Source organism: Terrapene carolina, unplaced genomic scaffold (assembly GCF_002925995.2).
Source record: "Terrapene carolina triunguis isolate 2854851 unplaced genomic scaffold, T_m_triunguis-2.0 Scaffold42, whole genome shotgun sequence".
Taxonomy (NCBI): domain Eukaryota; kingdom Metazoa; phylum Chordata; order Testudines; family Emydidae; genus Terrapene; species Terrapene triunguis.
The window spans coordinates 71,101,994-71,116,303 of NW_020664393.1; the positions used below are offsets into that span (position 1 = coordinate 71,101,994).

General features: G+C 48.0%; 1 protein-coding gene across 1 annotated transcript in view; it reads left to right on the forward strand.

Annotated features, from left to right (window-relative positions):
* The window catches only part of ADGRF5 (adhesion G protein-coupled receptor F5), a 102,433-nt gene that overhangs the window by 15,032 nt on the left and 73,091 nt on the right, over positions 1–14,310 (forward strand). The window contains exon 2 of the mRNA XM_026652789.1: positions 10,367–10,496. Within this exon, the coding sequence (XP_026508574.1) occupies positions 10,367–10,496 (130 nt within the window). The remainder of the gene's footprint in view (positions 1–10,366; positions 10,497–14,310) is intronic.

Below are 14,310 nucleotides of genomic sequence, written 5' to 3' on the forward strand. Positions count from 1 at the left end.
CCTGCCCCAGAAATACCCCAGGGCTCTGCCCCTCTGTGCCAGATGCACCAGGCTCAGCAAGGCAGGATCCAAGTGTGGAGGGGCTTAGTGTAGGGGGTTCCGGGTGTGGGTTGAGCGGGTTCTGTGTGGGGCAATCTGGATGCGGGAGGCTCAGTGGGGGATCCAGGTGTGTGTGGGGGAATCTGGATGCACAGGGGCTTGTTGGGGGGGTGTTCTGGGTGCAATGGTAATGGGACACTGCTGGGGGGTCCAGGTGAAGGTGGTTGGGGCTCAGCAGGGTGGGGTCTGGGGGGATAGAGCTCAGCAGGGGGGTCTGGATGTGGGGAGCTCAGTGTGGGGGCTCTGGTGTGGGGGGAGTGGGGCTCAGTGGGGTGGGGATCGAGGTGCAGTGGTTGGGGCTCGGTGGGCTGAGGATCTGGGTGTAGGTGGCTCGTCAGGGTGGTCCAGGTGCAGGGAGAATGGGTCTTATCGGGGGGGGGTCTGAGTGTGGGGTGGTGGTGAGGCACAGTGGGAGGGTCTGAGTATGAGGGGGTCTGGATGCATGGGGGTTGAGCAGATGGAGGTGCAGCTCTCTGTACAGGGATCCCTCCCCCTGAAGCTTAGGAGCGATGGGTGCAGGAAACACCGGGGTGGGGGGAAGTTTGCAGAGCTTCCTACAGCTGGGGGAGAAATCTGGGGGTGAGTCTGACCCGGTCCCGGATGCTATGCAGGGGAAGAGGAAGTCCTGTCCTCCCTAGCCCAGCCAGGACTAGCAGTTGAGTCTGGCACAGGGTAGGAGCCACCAGTCGGGTCTTCCCCAGTCCTGCCCCCTGCCCCACAGAGATTGACCTCTCTGCTGACTGCCCTGGGCCCCCAAAACATACTGCTGGGGAGGGTCGCATGGCCGCTCTTGTGGCTTCCCTTTGTTTCCCCCTCAGAAAGTGGAGTGCCAAGCCCGGAGCCCCTCCCCCATTCTGCCCCTTCCCCCACAGCCCTTCTCCGGTTCCGATCCCCGTTCTGCCCCCACTCCGCCTCTTTCCCCCGAGGCCCCGCCCCTTGCTCACTCCTTCCCCCTGCTCCGGTGCTGCGGCCTCAAGACCAGAAAAGCTCTGTGACCCCACCACAGCCCTGGGGCCGCGGCAGGGAGCACGAGCTCCTCCAACCCCAGAGGCATGGTTGGGGGAGATTTTTCCAGGGGCCCCAAATCCTCCACTGCCCCCCCTCCCGGTGGTATGAGGTTTGGGGAGGCTTAGCCTCTCTCAGCCTCCATTACGCACCACCCTTGGGGGCAAGCAATGGGGCCTCTCTCCCATGTGTGGTACCCAAAGGTTCATGGGGAAAGCCATTCCCAACCTTACCGGTCTCCGGGCAACCACTTTGGCTGCCCTTCTAGACCAGTTCATTAACCTCCTCTGCCCTGGCGACACTGCAGGCACAGTGGCCATGCTGCAATTCGCCCACCTGACCCTTCTGACTGGGCTCACAGAGCAGGCAGGGCAGGTTACTCTTGCTCCAGACAGTAAAACTGCCCCAGGTTTGCACAGTGGTGAAGGCAGGGGCTGTCAGCATCACGGTGTTCCCAAATGCCATGCTGAGCATTCGGTTCGCTATTAATTCCCAACACCAGCAAACTGTGAAACTAACAAAGCTGGGCTAAACCACTCCATGCTCACTTGCTGGTATGTCGCAGCCCCAGCCCCAGCCTTTCATCGGTTCTTGCACCTTTTCACTTTAAGCTTGCTAAGGCTGAATGCCACTTTATCTGTGTTTGTGCAGCACCAAGCACAACCGATTGTAATCTTTGGCCCTGTGACCCTTACAGAAATGCTTACAAATAATACCAGCTGACTCAGAGACCAGGTTATCACCTACTGACTCATTAACAACCCTTCCTGCAGCGCATGAAATTTCTGTTGGCTTCCTTCATCCAAATAGTGACCCAGCCAGATCTGTCTGAAGTTGTAAAATCTGGCATGATTACAGCCTCCAGTGATGTGATTATAATTTATGAATGAGGTGAGGAAAAAACCACTTAGCAGTGTGATTAGGAGGCGTGACTGGCCACCAGCCCTGACATCGCCTGTTGAGTACGTACCCGATGCTTTGACATTGGATTTAATGGTGCAGTTTTTTCACAGGTGCTTATGAAGTCCAGTTACAAAGTTGCATTTTGTGTATACATTAGGCAGAGCTTTGTAAGCACCTGACAGTCTGTTGCCTAAAAGCATGAGCCCCTGGGAAGGCTGGGGTTAGGCCATTGTTAAACATAGACTTTGCCGACAGTAGTGCAGCGCAGCCTGCAATGATGCTGTGATGTATCATGTACCTGTAAATATTCCTGTTACATATGGGGCTGCTCGAACTCTGTGAATCTCTGAAAAGCAACCAGCCTGCTGGCCTATCAGTGTAACTTTCATATTCTTTCCCCTTGGCGATTAAATCAAAGTCAGTAAATATCATTCCATTGCAATTTCATAAAGAAGAGCACCCCGGGGCAGCTGGCCAGCCCCCATTTTTGTCAGGTTAATTACCACTTTCATGACACTTTGTTTAATCCAAACAAAGAGTATGAGTAATGCTGGCAGAACAAGTTAAGCCACTTGCTGGAGCAATGTGCAGAAAAGGGGCTGGAGACTTTGATCACATGTAGGGAAAAAATAATATACTTACTTGGTAAGAGGTATCAGGAAACGACGCCTTAAAATGCCTAGCGTGGTCTACGGTAACAGTGCCACTGAGGTTGCTTTGAAAGGAGTCCCAGCCACAAACCCCAGCCATTCTCCATGCAGCAATGACAACCCGGCCAGTTCATTGAACATCCTGCATTGGGAGCAGGCAGACAGCTAGTGGAAGGGAGAAAGACTTTTAAGACGGCACGAGTTGAATTCAGGGAGCTTTCCTCCGGGAAAACTGGACAGGTAAAGCAGATTACACACCTGGGTTTCATTTATAGCCTTTGCATCTGAAAGAAACGTTAAGCTGGGTTTGTAAGAGGCACTTTAAAGACTCAGTGACACTTCTGACAAACTCTCAGAAGTTGGGAATGAAGAAGAGCAGCTCTCAGCTCATGGAAAGTCAGATTATCCTCTCCCAGCTCAGGTTGGTTCCCTGGTGTATGTTTTCTAGGGTTATTTTGTATCCGCGAGCCAAATTTGTTTTCAGCCAATGATTTGACAGCAAACCGTCAAATGCTGTAGTGCAGGAGACAGAGCTGGAAGCAAAGTTGGGTCTTTCTTGCTTTCTTAGCTGTTGCAGCTTAGAGATGTGTGGATGAAAGAGTACAGACACCTTGCCAGCCAAGGCATCTGCATCAGCCTTGGAGTGAGGGCTGGTTGAATATTTCCCACTGAAACTGTTTTCAACCTAAAATTGGGGGTTTGCTCTAATGGGTGGAAACTGTCTGCTTTTCTTGAAAACGTTGAATGTGTTGTTGGATTATCAGTGTGTGGTTGCTGAAAATCAGAAAAGAGCTCAGGTTTCTATCTCTGGGTTTTGCAGTGAACAGCTGAAATGTTCTGCTGGAAATTCTGACAGAAGCAACTTTTAGGTTTGGCAGAAATTTTCTTTAGGAAAATAAAATCACTTTCTGCCCAACTCTGTTAGGACTTTAGTTGCCCTCCTTCACAATGTGAGAAACGCAGAAAGAAAGTTTGTGAAAGTAGGAAGGACTAGGGAACCCAAAATTAAAGTGATTAGAGATTGTTTAAACCTTGTTTGAATTGCCTTTGGGGCAAGACTAAGCAGAGTTAGATCTAAACAACTCTGGGGGGGTCAGGGAATGTCTAGGGTAGGGGAAAGAAGAAAGAAAGAAATTACTGACGTTTACTATGTTCTCCCATCATGCTCTCAGTCTCCAAGGGTGTTAGTCTCTTTCACTATATTTGTCATGCTGACACAGTGGCTCAGAAATGTTTTATATTACCTCTAGCCACTGTTTTTTTATAATGTACATATAAAACATGATTGCTGCTGAGATCACTTAAAAGCTACCTTGAAACACAAACCTACAGGGGTATTACCACAGACCCAACAGGCTGCTTGAGAGAGAAGCTTCATGTTCTGCAGAAATAATATTTTTGCGCTAAGTTTCATTTCATGCTATCCCAGCACAAAGGATCTGATGTGACAGGCGACGTTTGCTGTGATAACCAATAGTACAGGCCTGCACAACATACGGCCCGCGGGCCGCATGTGGCCCGCGTGGGCTCACTATGCGGCCCACGGGGGGCGTGAGTAGGTGGGCTCACTATGCAGCCCGCAGGGGGTGAGTAGACAAGCAGGGGGGTGGGGCAAGCCAATGGCTGGCTGGCCAGCGGGCGGGGGGGTGGCGTGGTGAAGAGGCCAGTGGCAGGCTGGGGAGTGAGGGTGAGCCAGCGGCAGGGGGCGGGGGCAGCAGCAGAAGGTAAGAGGCCAGCGGCGGGCAGCCAGGTGAGCCGGCGGCGGGTGGGGGGGGCGGGAGGAGGCGGGCGGGCGGGCAGTGGCGGGGGGGCCAGTGAGCCGGCGGCAGAGGAGGGGGGCTGAGGAGGCGAGCGGCGAGTCATGGCTGACCTGTTCCACTGATCTTGTCTCTCATAAAAATTGGTGTTTTTTACTGCTTTTCTCTGGGCTGGGGGTTGTCCCAATGCTGCAAAGAGGGTGTTCCCAAAAGAAGGTGCTTGCTTCTAACCCCTGAGGCCTTCAGTATGTCTGCTCTTCTCTAGTCAGCCCACTTGACAAGTTTGATTGTCCTTGGTCTGGCTCCCAGCCCCTCTCCAAGGGTTGCAGCTGTCTGGAGGTGCCTGCCTTCCACGCCTTCCTCATTCACACCTCATTCATTCAACAGGGCAATTGATTACAAAGTGGGGGGAAGATCTTATTCTACTTCTAGCCAAAAAGACATTTTTCTTTTACCTTAATTATACTACCTTAGGGACCCGCTATAACATATTACCAAGGTTCAATACAAAGTCATATAAAAGTTATACAAAAATGCATAATGCAGAGATTTATCTACAGCTGCATTGATTGACTGCTGTGTGCAGTAATATAGTGACCCCTGGGGCTTTGAATGAGGCTTTATACTTGGGGGGGTCAAGGGGGCAAGCGGCGAGTTGGAGGTGAGCGGGTGGGCAAGCGGCGGGTGGGCAAAGAGGCGAGCAGTGAGCCAACAGGGGTTCTACGGGCGGGCATGGGGGTTTCTGGAAGGGGAGGGAGGAGATGAAAGGAGGCGAGTGGTGGGTGGGGGACTGACTAGGAGGAATGCAGCAAGCCAGCGGGGGGTTACGGGGTGAAGAGGGGTGTGATGATGGGGCCGAGCAGGGGTGTGTGTGTTGTGTTTCGGGGGGGCTGGGTGGGGCTGGGTGGGGGGGGTGTTTCGGCGGCGCTGGGGGGAGTTCGGCGGGGCCGGGGGGGGGGGGGGGGGAGTTCGGCCCTCAGTTGTTTAGTTGTTTTCTTTGGAGTAATATGGCCCTCGCTGCTTTACAAGTTGTGCAGGCCTGCAATAGTGCAATTAACTTGCTTGTATACCATTGCCTTAATTTTTGCTTAATTTCAGATTTGGTGTAATCCCAGGAAATTTTGATCTATTATTTATTAATGGCATGCTATATAACGTAATGTATTGGAAGGAAACATTATAATAGAGAATATCAAAACAATGCACTTGTTCAGCAGGAAAATAATCTTTCTTACTACACGTTCATATGCAAACAAGAAAGCATATGACAGTTCTTTGTACCGTCCTGCTCTGAAACAAGATAAATTTAGAAACCTGTTTAGATACACTGTATAATTAAAATGTACACCTCAGTGTTTACCTAATACATAAATAAATATTTATGTTTGAGTAATAACACAATTAGTATCAGAGAGGTAGCCGTGTTAGTCTGTATCCACAAAAACAACGAGGATTCCGGTGTACCTTAAAGACTAACAGATTTATTTGGGCGTAAGCTTTCGTGGGTAAAAAAACACTTCAGATGCAACACAATTAGTGCATGTCTCCTTTGGCAAGCTACTAACTGCACCTACTAAAGATACAGCTAATGGGACATTTGCTCTTAGTTATGTGGCTGCCCTGATGATGTATTTGGGGAAAGATTCTGACCCAGAGTGCTTGTAGTTGCACACAAGACTGTGAATGGAGGAACGGGGAATGCAAAATTTCACAAGGCACAGTCTATGCTCAGCGCGACCGCTATTTTTCATGATGATTAGTATTGGTTCATTGTTTCCTCTCCCCATCTATTTGTTTATCCACCTGTGGTTTGTTTCAACTGTAAGCTCTTCAGAGCACGGGATGTCTCTGTGTTATATGTTTGCATATCGCATGGAGCCCTGACCTCTGGGTGCCACAACAATACAAATTATTAATTATTATTATTAGTAGTAATAGTAGTAATAATAAATATTCTTCTCTTCTATGTTTTGTGGATTTATGAATGTGCCTACAGTTAACGGCATACATTTCCCCTATACTTCATAGACCTCAAAGAGTTTGGGCGTATGGACTCATAGAATTTGCATGAAGACTACAGAGAGTCTTTCATAAAGTACCATACAGCGTGCAATGTTTCCATGTGAATTTGTCTGGCCTGCAGCCACAGTGTGTGATGGGCCTGACAGTGGGATGGGAGAGTCCAAGCACTTTCCTAACATTTCATGAAGTGAGGTTTGTTAGTCAGCGAGGGGCACTCTTCCCCTGGAATCAGCACTGAATGGAGGTCCTGGCTTGGTGTGAGGGATGCTGCTTTAAATACTGGTATCGGTGCACAGCATAAGGCACTGGGCTGTGCATTAATGATTTCCATAGGGTCTGGGGAGAAGGATCCACTCAGGACAGCAGCACCTCGCCATCCATAGGACAGAATGGCAAGTGGGTCCATATAGTTGGGCATCACTGGCCCCACCTCTGTCTTACCAAAGTAACCCCCTTCTGAGCTGTTCCAGTGGAGTTACTCTGGATTTACACCAATGTGACTGGCTCTCCTCCAACATCCATTTCCTCTGCGCCTGCCCTCACACCGAGGAGCATCTCAAGCAGAAATCCCATGACCAGCCTGACTTCCTACACTACAAATTCATTCTCTCCTCCTTCAGTTCTGCCGTCTTCCTAGCTAAACAAGTCCACTTTGCCACCTTAATCAGATCTCATGCTTGCAATCCCAGCTGCCTTTTTACCATCTTTGACTCACTCCTCAAACCCTCTGTTCCTCCTGCCTCCACTTTCTCTCCACACAGGATCTCGCCAATTTCTTCCAAGAGAAAATGGGCAAAATAGGACACGATCTCCCCCTTCCCTCACTTGCCCGCCTTCCCCCTTCGCCTCCTACAACTCTTTCCTCCTTCTTCCCTGTCACAGACACAGAAGTTTCTTGGCTGCTCTCCTACTGTCCACGTGCCCCTGTGACCCCATCCCATCTCCTGGTCTCCCCCATGCCCACTCGCATCTGCTCCCATACTCTTTTCTGAACCTCTCACTCTCCCTTGGCTTTTCCCCTCCCCATACAAACATGCTGTAGTCCTCCCATCTTAATCCCTCTTGGCCCCCACTTGCCTCGCCAACCAATTCCTCATCTCCCTTCTATCTCTAAGCTCATGGACTGCACTACATACAATCACTGTCTGCAGTTCTCCTCCAGTTCCATCCTAGACCCTCTCTAATACAGCTTCTAACCCTAGCACTCCACTGAAACCGCTCTCACCAAAGGCTGTAATGACCTCTTCCTAGCTAAATCTCAGAACTAGTTCTCTACCCTCTTTCTCCTTGACCTGTCAGCCACTTCAACACAGTGGGCCGTGGTCTTATTCTTGAAATCTTGTCCTCCTTTGGCTTTTGTGGCTCAGTCCTCTCCTGGTTCTCCTCTTACCTCTCTAATCGCTCCTTCAGCAAGTGCTTCAGAGAATCCTCCTCATCTCCCCCTCCAGCTTTCCTCAGGACTCTGCTCTTGGTCCCTTATCTTCTCCATCTACCACTTATCTCTGAGCAATGTCATCCACAAACACAAATTGACCTGCCCTCTCTGTGCTGACAACTCACAGATCTACATCTGTACTGCAGGCCTGTCTTCTTCTGTCCAAACTAAAGCCTCAGCCAGTCTCACTGACTTCTCCTCCAGGATGTCAGCTCAAGCTCAACATGGCTAAAACAGAACTCGTAATCTTTCTCCCCAAACCCTCCCTCATCCTCCTTTCTCAAGCCCTATGGACAGCATCACCATCCTGCCTGTCATTCAGGCCCATCACCTGGGCCGCATCTTCCGTTCAGATCTCTGTCATGATACCCAGGCTATGTCTAAATCTTCTTTCTGCATAACATCACCAAGATACAGCCTTTCCTATCCATCCACACAGCTCACATTGTCCTCCAGGCTCTCATCATCTGACACTGCTATTAGTGCCACATCCTTCCCTCTGGCCTTGACAAATGCAATCTTGCCCCTCTCACATCCCCTCAGAAGGCTGCTTCAAGGATCATTGTAGCCTGACACTTTGACCGTGTCTCCCCTCTCTTTGCATCCTTCTGCTGGTTGGCCTGTTCTATTAGGTCAGACATAACCTACTTGACTTCACTTTCAGGGCCCTGCCCTCACAGCCTATCCGTATCCTACCTACCATCTCTCATTTGCTATGGAAATGTCAGCTCCCACTGCCAATCGGCCCACGATGCCAATGTCCATTGCCCACTTATTAAATTAAACAAGTGCCTTCGTACTTGCTCCCACGCTGCCCTTCCCAATAAAGGTCAGCAAAGCGACCTCATTATCCACCCTCAATTTGCTCCTCAAAAATCTCTTTTGCCATGATGCTAACAACGGCTAGGCTGCTGGTGTGCAGAGACCACTGCCTGTCGTGCTAACCAGTACTATCTCTTTGTTTCCTTGGGCTCCCCCATCGGGCTCTATCTAGTTGTTGTCTCTTTTCTTATACTTAGATTGTAAGTCCCTTGGAGCAGGGCCTGTCTTTTTTTCTGTGTTTGTACAGGACTTTGCACAATGGGTCCCTGGTCCCTGACTGGGATTCATAGGTACTACAGTAATGCAAATGGTAAATAACAACAAAAAAGAGCAGAATTTGGCCCAATAGCTCCAAACTAGTTATGATTACACTGATTCTCCTCTTGCTTACGCCAATGTAGAGCAGGAGTAACGCCATTGAAGTCAGTGGCGTTACTATAGCTGTATACTGGTGTAAGCAAGAAAATAAGCTGCTTATTTTTTTTTCCATAGAAAAGCTTTTTTTTCCCGTATGAAAAAGAGTCTTTAGAAGGAAACAAACATTTGTACAAAAAAAATTCCTCTACATTTTCCAATGTTTTGATTAAATGAACCCAACATATTTGGTGTTCGAAATCTGAAAAATTGCTGGGTTTTAATTTTTGTATCTTCATTCACATCCTGTCCCTTTTTACTGGGAGTGAGTTTTGTTCCTGCCCCTCACAATGCCGTCCTTCTCTATTTTACAAATGTGTATCCCCGTGGATGGCTTCTCCAGGAAAGCAGGCTCATTTCCTCCTTGTCTAGGAAGAAGATCCGGAAACATACCGCGTTGAAAGTGGTGCATTGGCCTTATGTTCATCCTTTACATAGGGGTGAATATAAACACTAGCTTGAAGCTGAGACCTTTTAGAAACTCTTCACTGTTCCTGAACATTATTGTTGTTATTAGCATAAAGCCTAGAGGCCCCATTGTGCTAGGTGCTGTACACACACACAGTAAGAAACAGTCTCTGCCCTGAAGAACTTACAGTCTAAATAAACAAGACAAAGAGTGGGAGATGAAACAGAAGCAAAACAAGAGGTGAGGTGACTCAGACAAGGGTGCACAGCAGAGTCAGGAATAGAACCCAGCAGTCCTGAGTCCCACTCAACTTCCCTAGCCACGAGTCTAGTCTAGTAACTGCAATGCTGGTCATGAGAATGGCACTCATAGCACATTGCTGGTAAAAACCAGACGCTCCGTCTTGTCCTGGGACTGAAACCTCTTTGGGGCAGGGATCATTTTTTCTTTATCCACTGTGTACAGCACCTGGCAATCCCTGAATGGCACGTCCATGTGCTCCCCAGTATGTATAACAACAATGAAAGGAATCCCTTTCTCGCCCTTGGCAGGTAGCAGAGCTGGCACATTTCAGGGAGAAGTACTACAAGCACAAAAAAAGCCAGGGAGCCTTTTAGGGCCAGGATACCCTGGGAAAGGGAGTTGAAGGACAAAGTCATGTGGTAGGAAAGAAAAAAGGAAGTACATTATATAAATAAGTATTTCCCCCTCGTTGTGGCTTGTTGCTCACCTAGCACTACAGTGACCATAATTTGACTGAAAATAGTGCTTTTCAATGGGGCTTATTAATGATTTTCACTATATAAATCAATAGAAAAATTCCTAACCTTTTGCTGTATTTTTCATTCAGGTTCTGCAATAAAATATTGGGTGAAATGCCGTCCCTGGGCATTACAGTCTTCTGCTTCCTACTTCTAGTTGTCGCCACATCTACCCATGCTTCGATGGAAGTTAATTTTGACCCATTCATCCATCTCTCAGTAAGTAACCTTCAACTTTTATGGTGGTTTTCAGTTGGTTTATAACAACGCCTAACTCTGCGATGACCAGATGTCTTGATTTTATAGGGACAGTCCCGATTTTTGGGTCTTTTTCTTATATAGGCTCCTATTACCCCCCACCCCTGTCCCGATTTTTCACATTTGCTGTCTGGTCACCCTACCTAACTCTTATATCTCACTTTTCCTTCCATCAGCCCCAAAGGAGATCAGTGTCATTATGACTTGCCCAAGGTCAGCCAGGAGACCTAGGATCTGAACATAGGTCTCCTATTGTGGGATTTGTGCCCTGTCCACTGGGTCAAATGAGAACTACTTGAGGAGCTGCTGGATTTTGCAATGTAGCCATCCTTTATAAATGCATAGACAGCTAAATGTCCTGCTCCACTGACTGCAGAAATAACCCACGGCGACCAGTAAGGGCAGCCCCAACTCAACGCATTCAGCGTAAACTGAGCAAGACGTCATGTTTCCTGCCTTCTTACCATGTTAGGCTATCGGCGGCTTAGCTAGTTTGGTTTAAATGCTCGCCCCGTGAGCTATGCTTGGGTGGGAATTTTGTCGATAGTTGTGTGTGATGGGTTGGATCACAGAAACCCGCTGGGAGCTGCCACCCAATGTGCCGAGACTACTTCTACCCCTGCTTTCCCTGCCAGCTCGGGACCCCAGCACCCTGTCTTGCTGAGCCAGACACTCCCGTCTGCTCCAACAAAGACCCAGGGTCTGAATTACCTGCCCTAAAGCTGCAAGTTTACCTGAAAGCAGCTAACAGAAGTGTTCCTGTCTTTAACACTCAGATGCCCAACTCCCAATGGGGTCTAAACCCAAATAAATCCGTTTTACCCTGTGTAAAGCTTATACAGGGTAAACTCATAAATTGTTCGCCCTCTATAACAGTGATAGAGAGATATGCACAGCTGTTTGGTCCCCCAGGTATTAATACATACTCTGAGGTAATTAATAAGTAAAAAGTGATTTTATTAAATACAGAAAGTAGGATTTAAGTGGTTCCAAGTAGTAACAGACAGAACAAAGTAAGTAACCAAGCAAAATAAAATAAAATGAGCAAATCTATGTCTAATCAAACTGAATACAGATAATCTCACCTTTAGAAATGCTTCACTAAGTTTTTTCCTCAGACTGGACACCTTCCAGGCCTGGGCACAATTCTTTCCCCTGGCACAGCTCTTGTTCCAGCTCAGGTGGTAGCTAGGGAATTCTTCATGATGGCTCCTCCACTTTGTTCTGTTCCACCCCTTTATATATCTTTTGCATAAGGCGGGAGTCCTTTGTCCCTCTCTGGATTCCCACCCGCACCTTCTCAATGGAAAGACACCAGGTTAAAGATGAATTCCAGTTCAGGTGACATGATCACATGTCACTGCAAGACTTCATTGCCCACTTGCCAGCACACACATATACAGGAAAACTTACAAGTAAACCACAGCCATCTGCAGACAATGGTCCTGGTTAATGGGAGTCATCAAGATTCCAAACCACCATTAATGGCGCACACTTTACATAATTACAATAGGCCCTCAGGGTTGTATTTCATATTTCTAGTTTCAGATACAAGAGTGGTACATTTATACAAATAGAATAATCACACTCAGTAAATTATAAGCTTTGTAATAATACCTTACAAGAGACCTTTTGCATGAAGCATATTCCAGTTACATTATATTCACTCATTAGCATATTTTTATAAAACCATATAGACTGCAACATCACAGTGTGGACAAAAATCCGGCTCCCGGTACCCTGAAAGCAGGCGCTGGGGCAATCTCTGGACAAAAGCGTCAGCTGCTATGATAACGGCGTCTCCTGTTTAAAACAGAGCTGGGACTCAGATCTAGGTTCAATTTTCACCTCTTCCATCGTCTTCCTGTGCAAAATGTCTTTTCGCTGTGCCTCATTTCCCACCTGGCAAATAGGGATAATATTTATTATGGCAGCACCTACAGGCCCCCAGTGTGCTAGGTGCGGGACATACACGTGGTAGCAGGCAGCCCCCGCCCCGAAGGGCTTACAGTCTAAATAGACAAGACAAAGGGTGGGAGGAGAAACAGCGAAGTGAAATGACTTGCCCCAGGTCCCACAACTGGTCAGTGTAGGGAGAAGGACTATAACCCATGTCTGCCAACTCCTAGTCCAGTATGCTAATGATTAGACCACATAATACTTCCTTTTTTTTGGGCTGTAAGCTCTTTAAGGCAGACGCTGCCTCTTGCTCTGTGTGTGTATCTAGAGGGCCTAGAACAATGGGGTCCTGATTTCCATTGCGGCCTCAATGTACAACTGCACTAGAAATAAATAATAAGATGAAGATAGCCCACAGGGAGAAGTGGTTGTGGCCTGTTGTGACCCCACTGTAGGGTTCTTGGGCAATAGACCACACACACACATACACACCCTGCAGCACACATTCTTGTGCAGCTCCTCATCATGGAGCACGATTCAGCACCACACACAGGGCACAGAAGCTCCTTGTGTCGGGCCGTAACTTCCAGATCTTCTACGTGCAATGGGAACCTGGCATTCCCACTGTGTTTCAGAGTGTGAGTGCCTATAGAGAGGATTTGTTCTTCACTGGAGCAGGTTTAAGGAGAGAGAGAGAGAGAGAGAGAGAGAGACCTCTCCACCCCCTTTGCACCACTGAGATGGACTTTGCACTAGTACTGAATACAATGGAGCAGAGAGGAACCGAGAGAGGAACAAGATGGAGGAGGGGTCAATGGCTAGAACCAGTGTTTGGGAATCTTTGCATAGAGCGGTTATCATAGGCAGCTGTTGGTGGACTGGGTTGGGGCATCAATTTTCTCCCCCTGACCCCTACATATTTCCCCACACTAAACCTGCTTACTTGGCCTTAGTGTGATGAGGAGTGATTGTCACCCTGTCTGTACTAGCGGCTTTACTGAGTTAATAGGTTGTCCAAGATCGGGAGCTAAAAGCATCAGCTCTCTGGTTCTACCAGCACCTCACTTCCTACAACTGATGACTAACAGGGAGAAAGTCTCTCTGTTTGTTTTGTTTTTGCATGCTGTTCCTTAACCCCAGTGCTTTGGGTGGAGAGCGTATATTGAACAAAAATATCTGATATCCTAGGTTATGTTCACAGCATACACACAAAGAAGATAGATAAAAACCACAAAGTGCTCTTTCAGGTAGGTTGCGACGTAACACTGCTTTACTTTTTAGAATCCAGAACCCTAAGACAAGAACCTCAAAACAGAGAGAGACAAAGCTGCCTGCTCCCTAAATCAGAGAGGCCCAACTCAACTCACCTTGCTCTAGCCTGGCTTTCTGCATAGGACATAGATCACACACTTTCCTTAGGGGCAAGTAGGACCAGGCAACCCTTTAGGATTTAATGTGACAGCTTGCATTTTTTACCCACTTTTCAATACACCACGTCTAATATTTATATAGTATCTGCAATCCAGAAGGGTCCCAAAATGCTTTGCAAACAAACCAACTTCACCAATTCCTGAATTGCAGCCTCCTCTTGGTGCAACATGGCAGTTGTTTAACAGTGCACAGCAAAACCACGATCGTTTAGGAGAGGAACTTAAGACTTCTTTCTACAGCTTCAAACGGAGGGAGGAAGTGGACTTAGGTAAGCATCATGTAACTGTTCAAGCAGAAATTTGGCCAGGAGAAAGGCTCGCATCCCTATTTGTGCAGTAAAATATGCGTTGGGAATCTTTACAATCAGAACTGATGTATTCTGAGGAGGAAGCAGTTCTAATCACACACCATATGGTTCCTTTGTATGATGAGGTGTCTTAAGGGG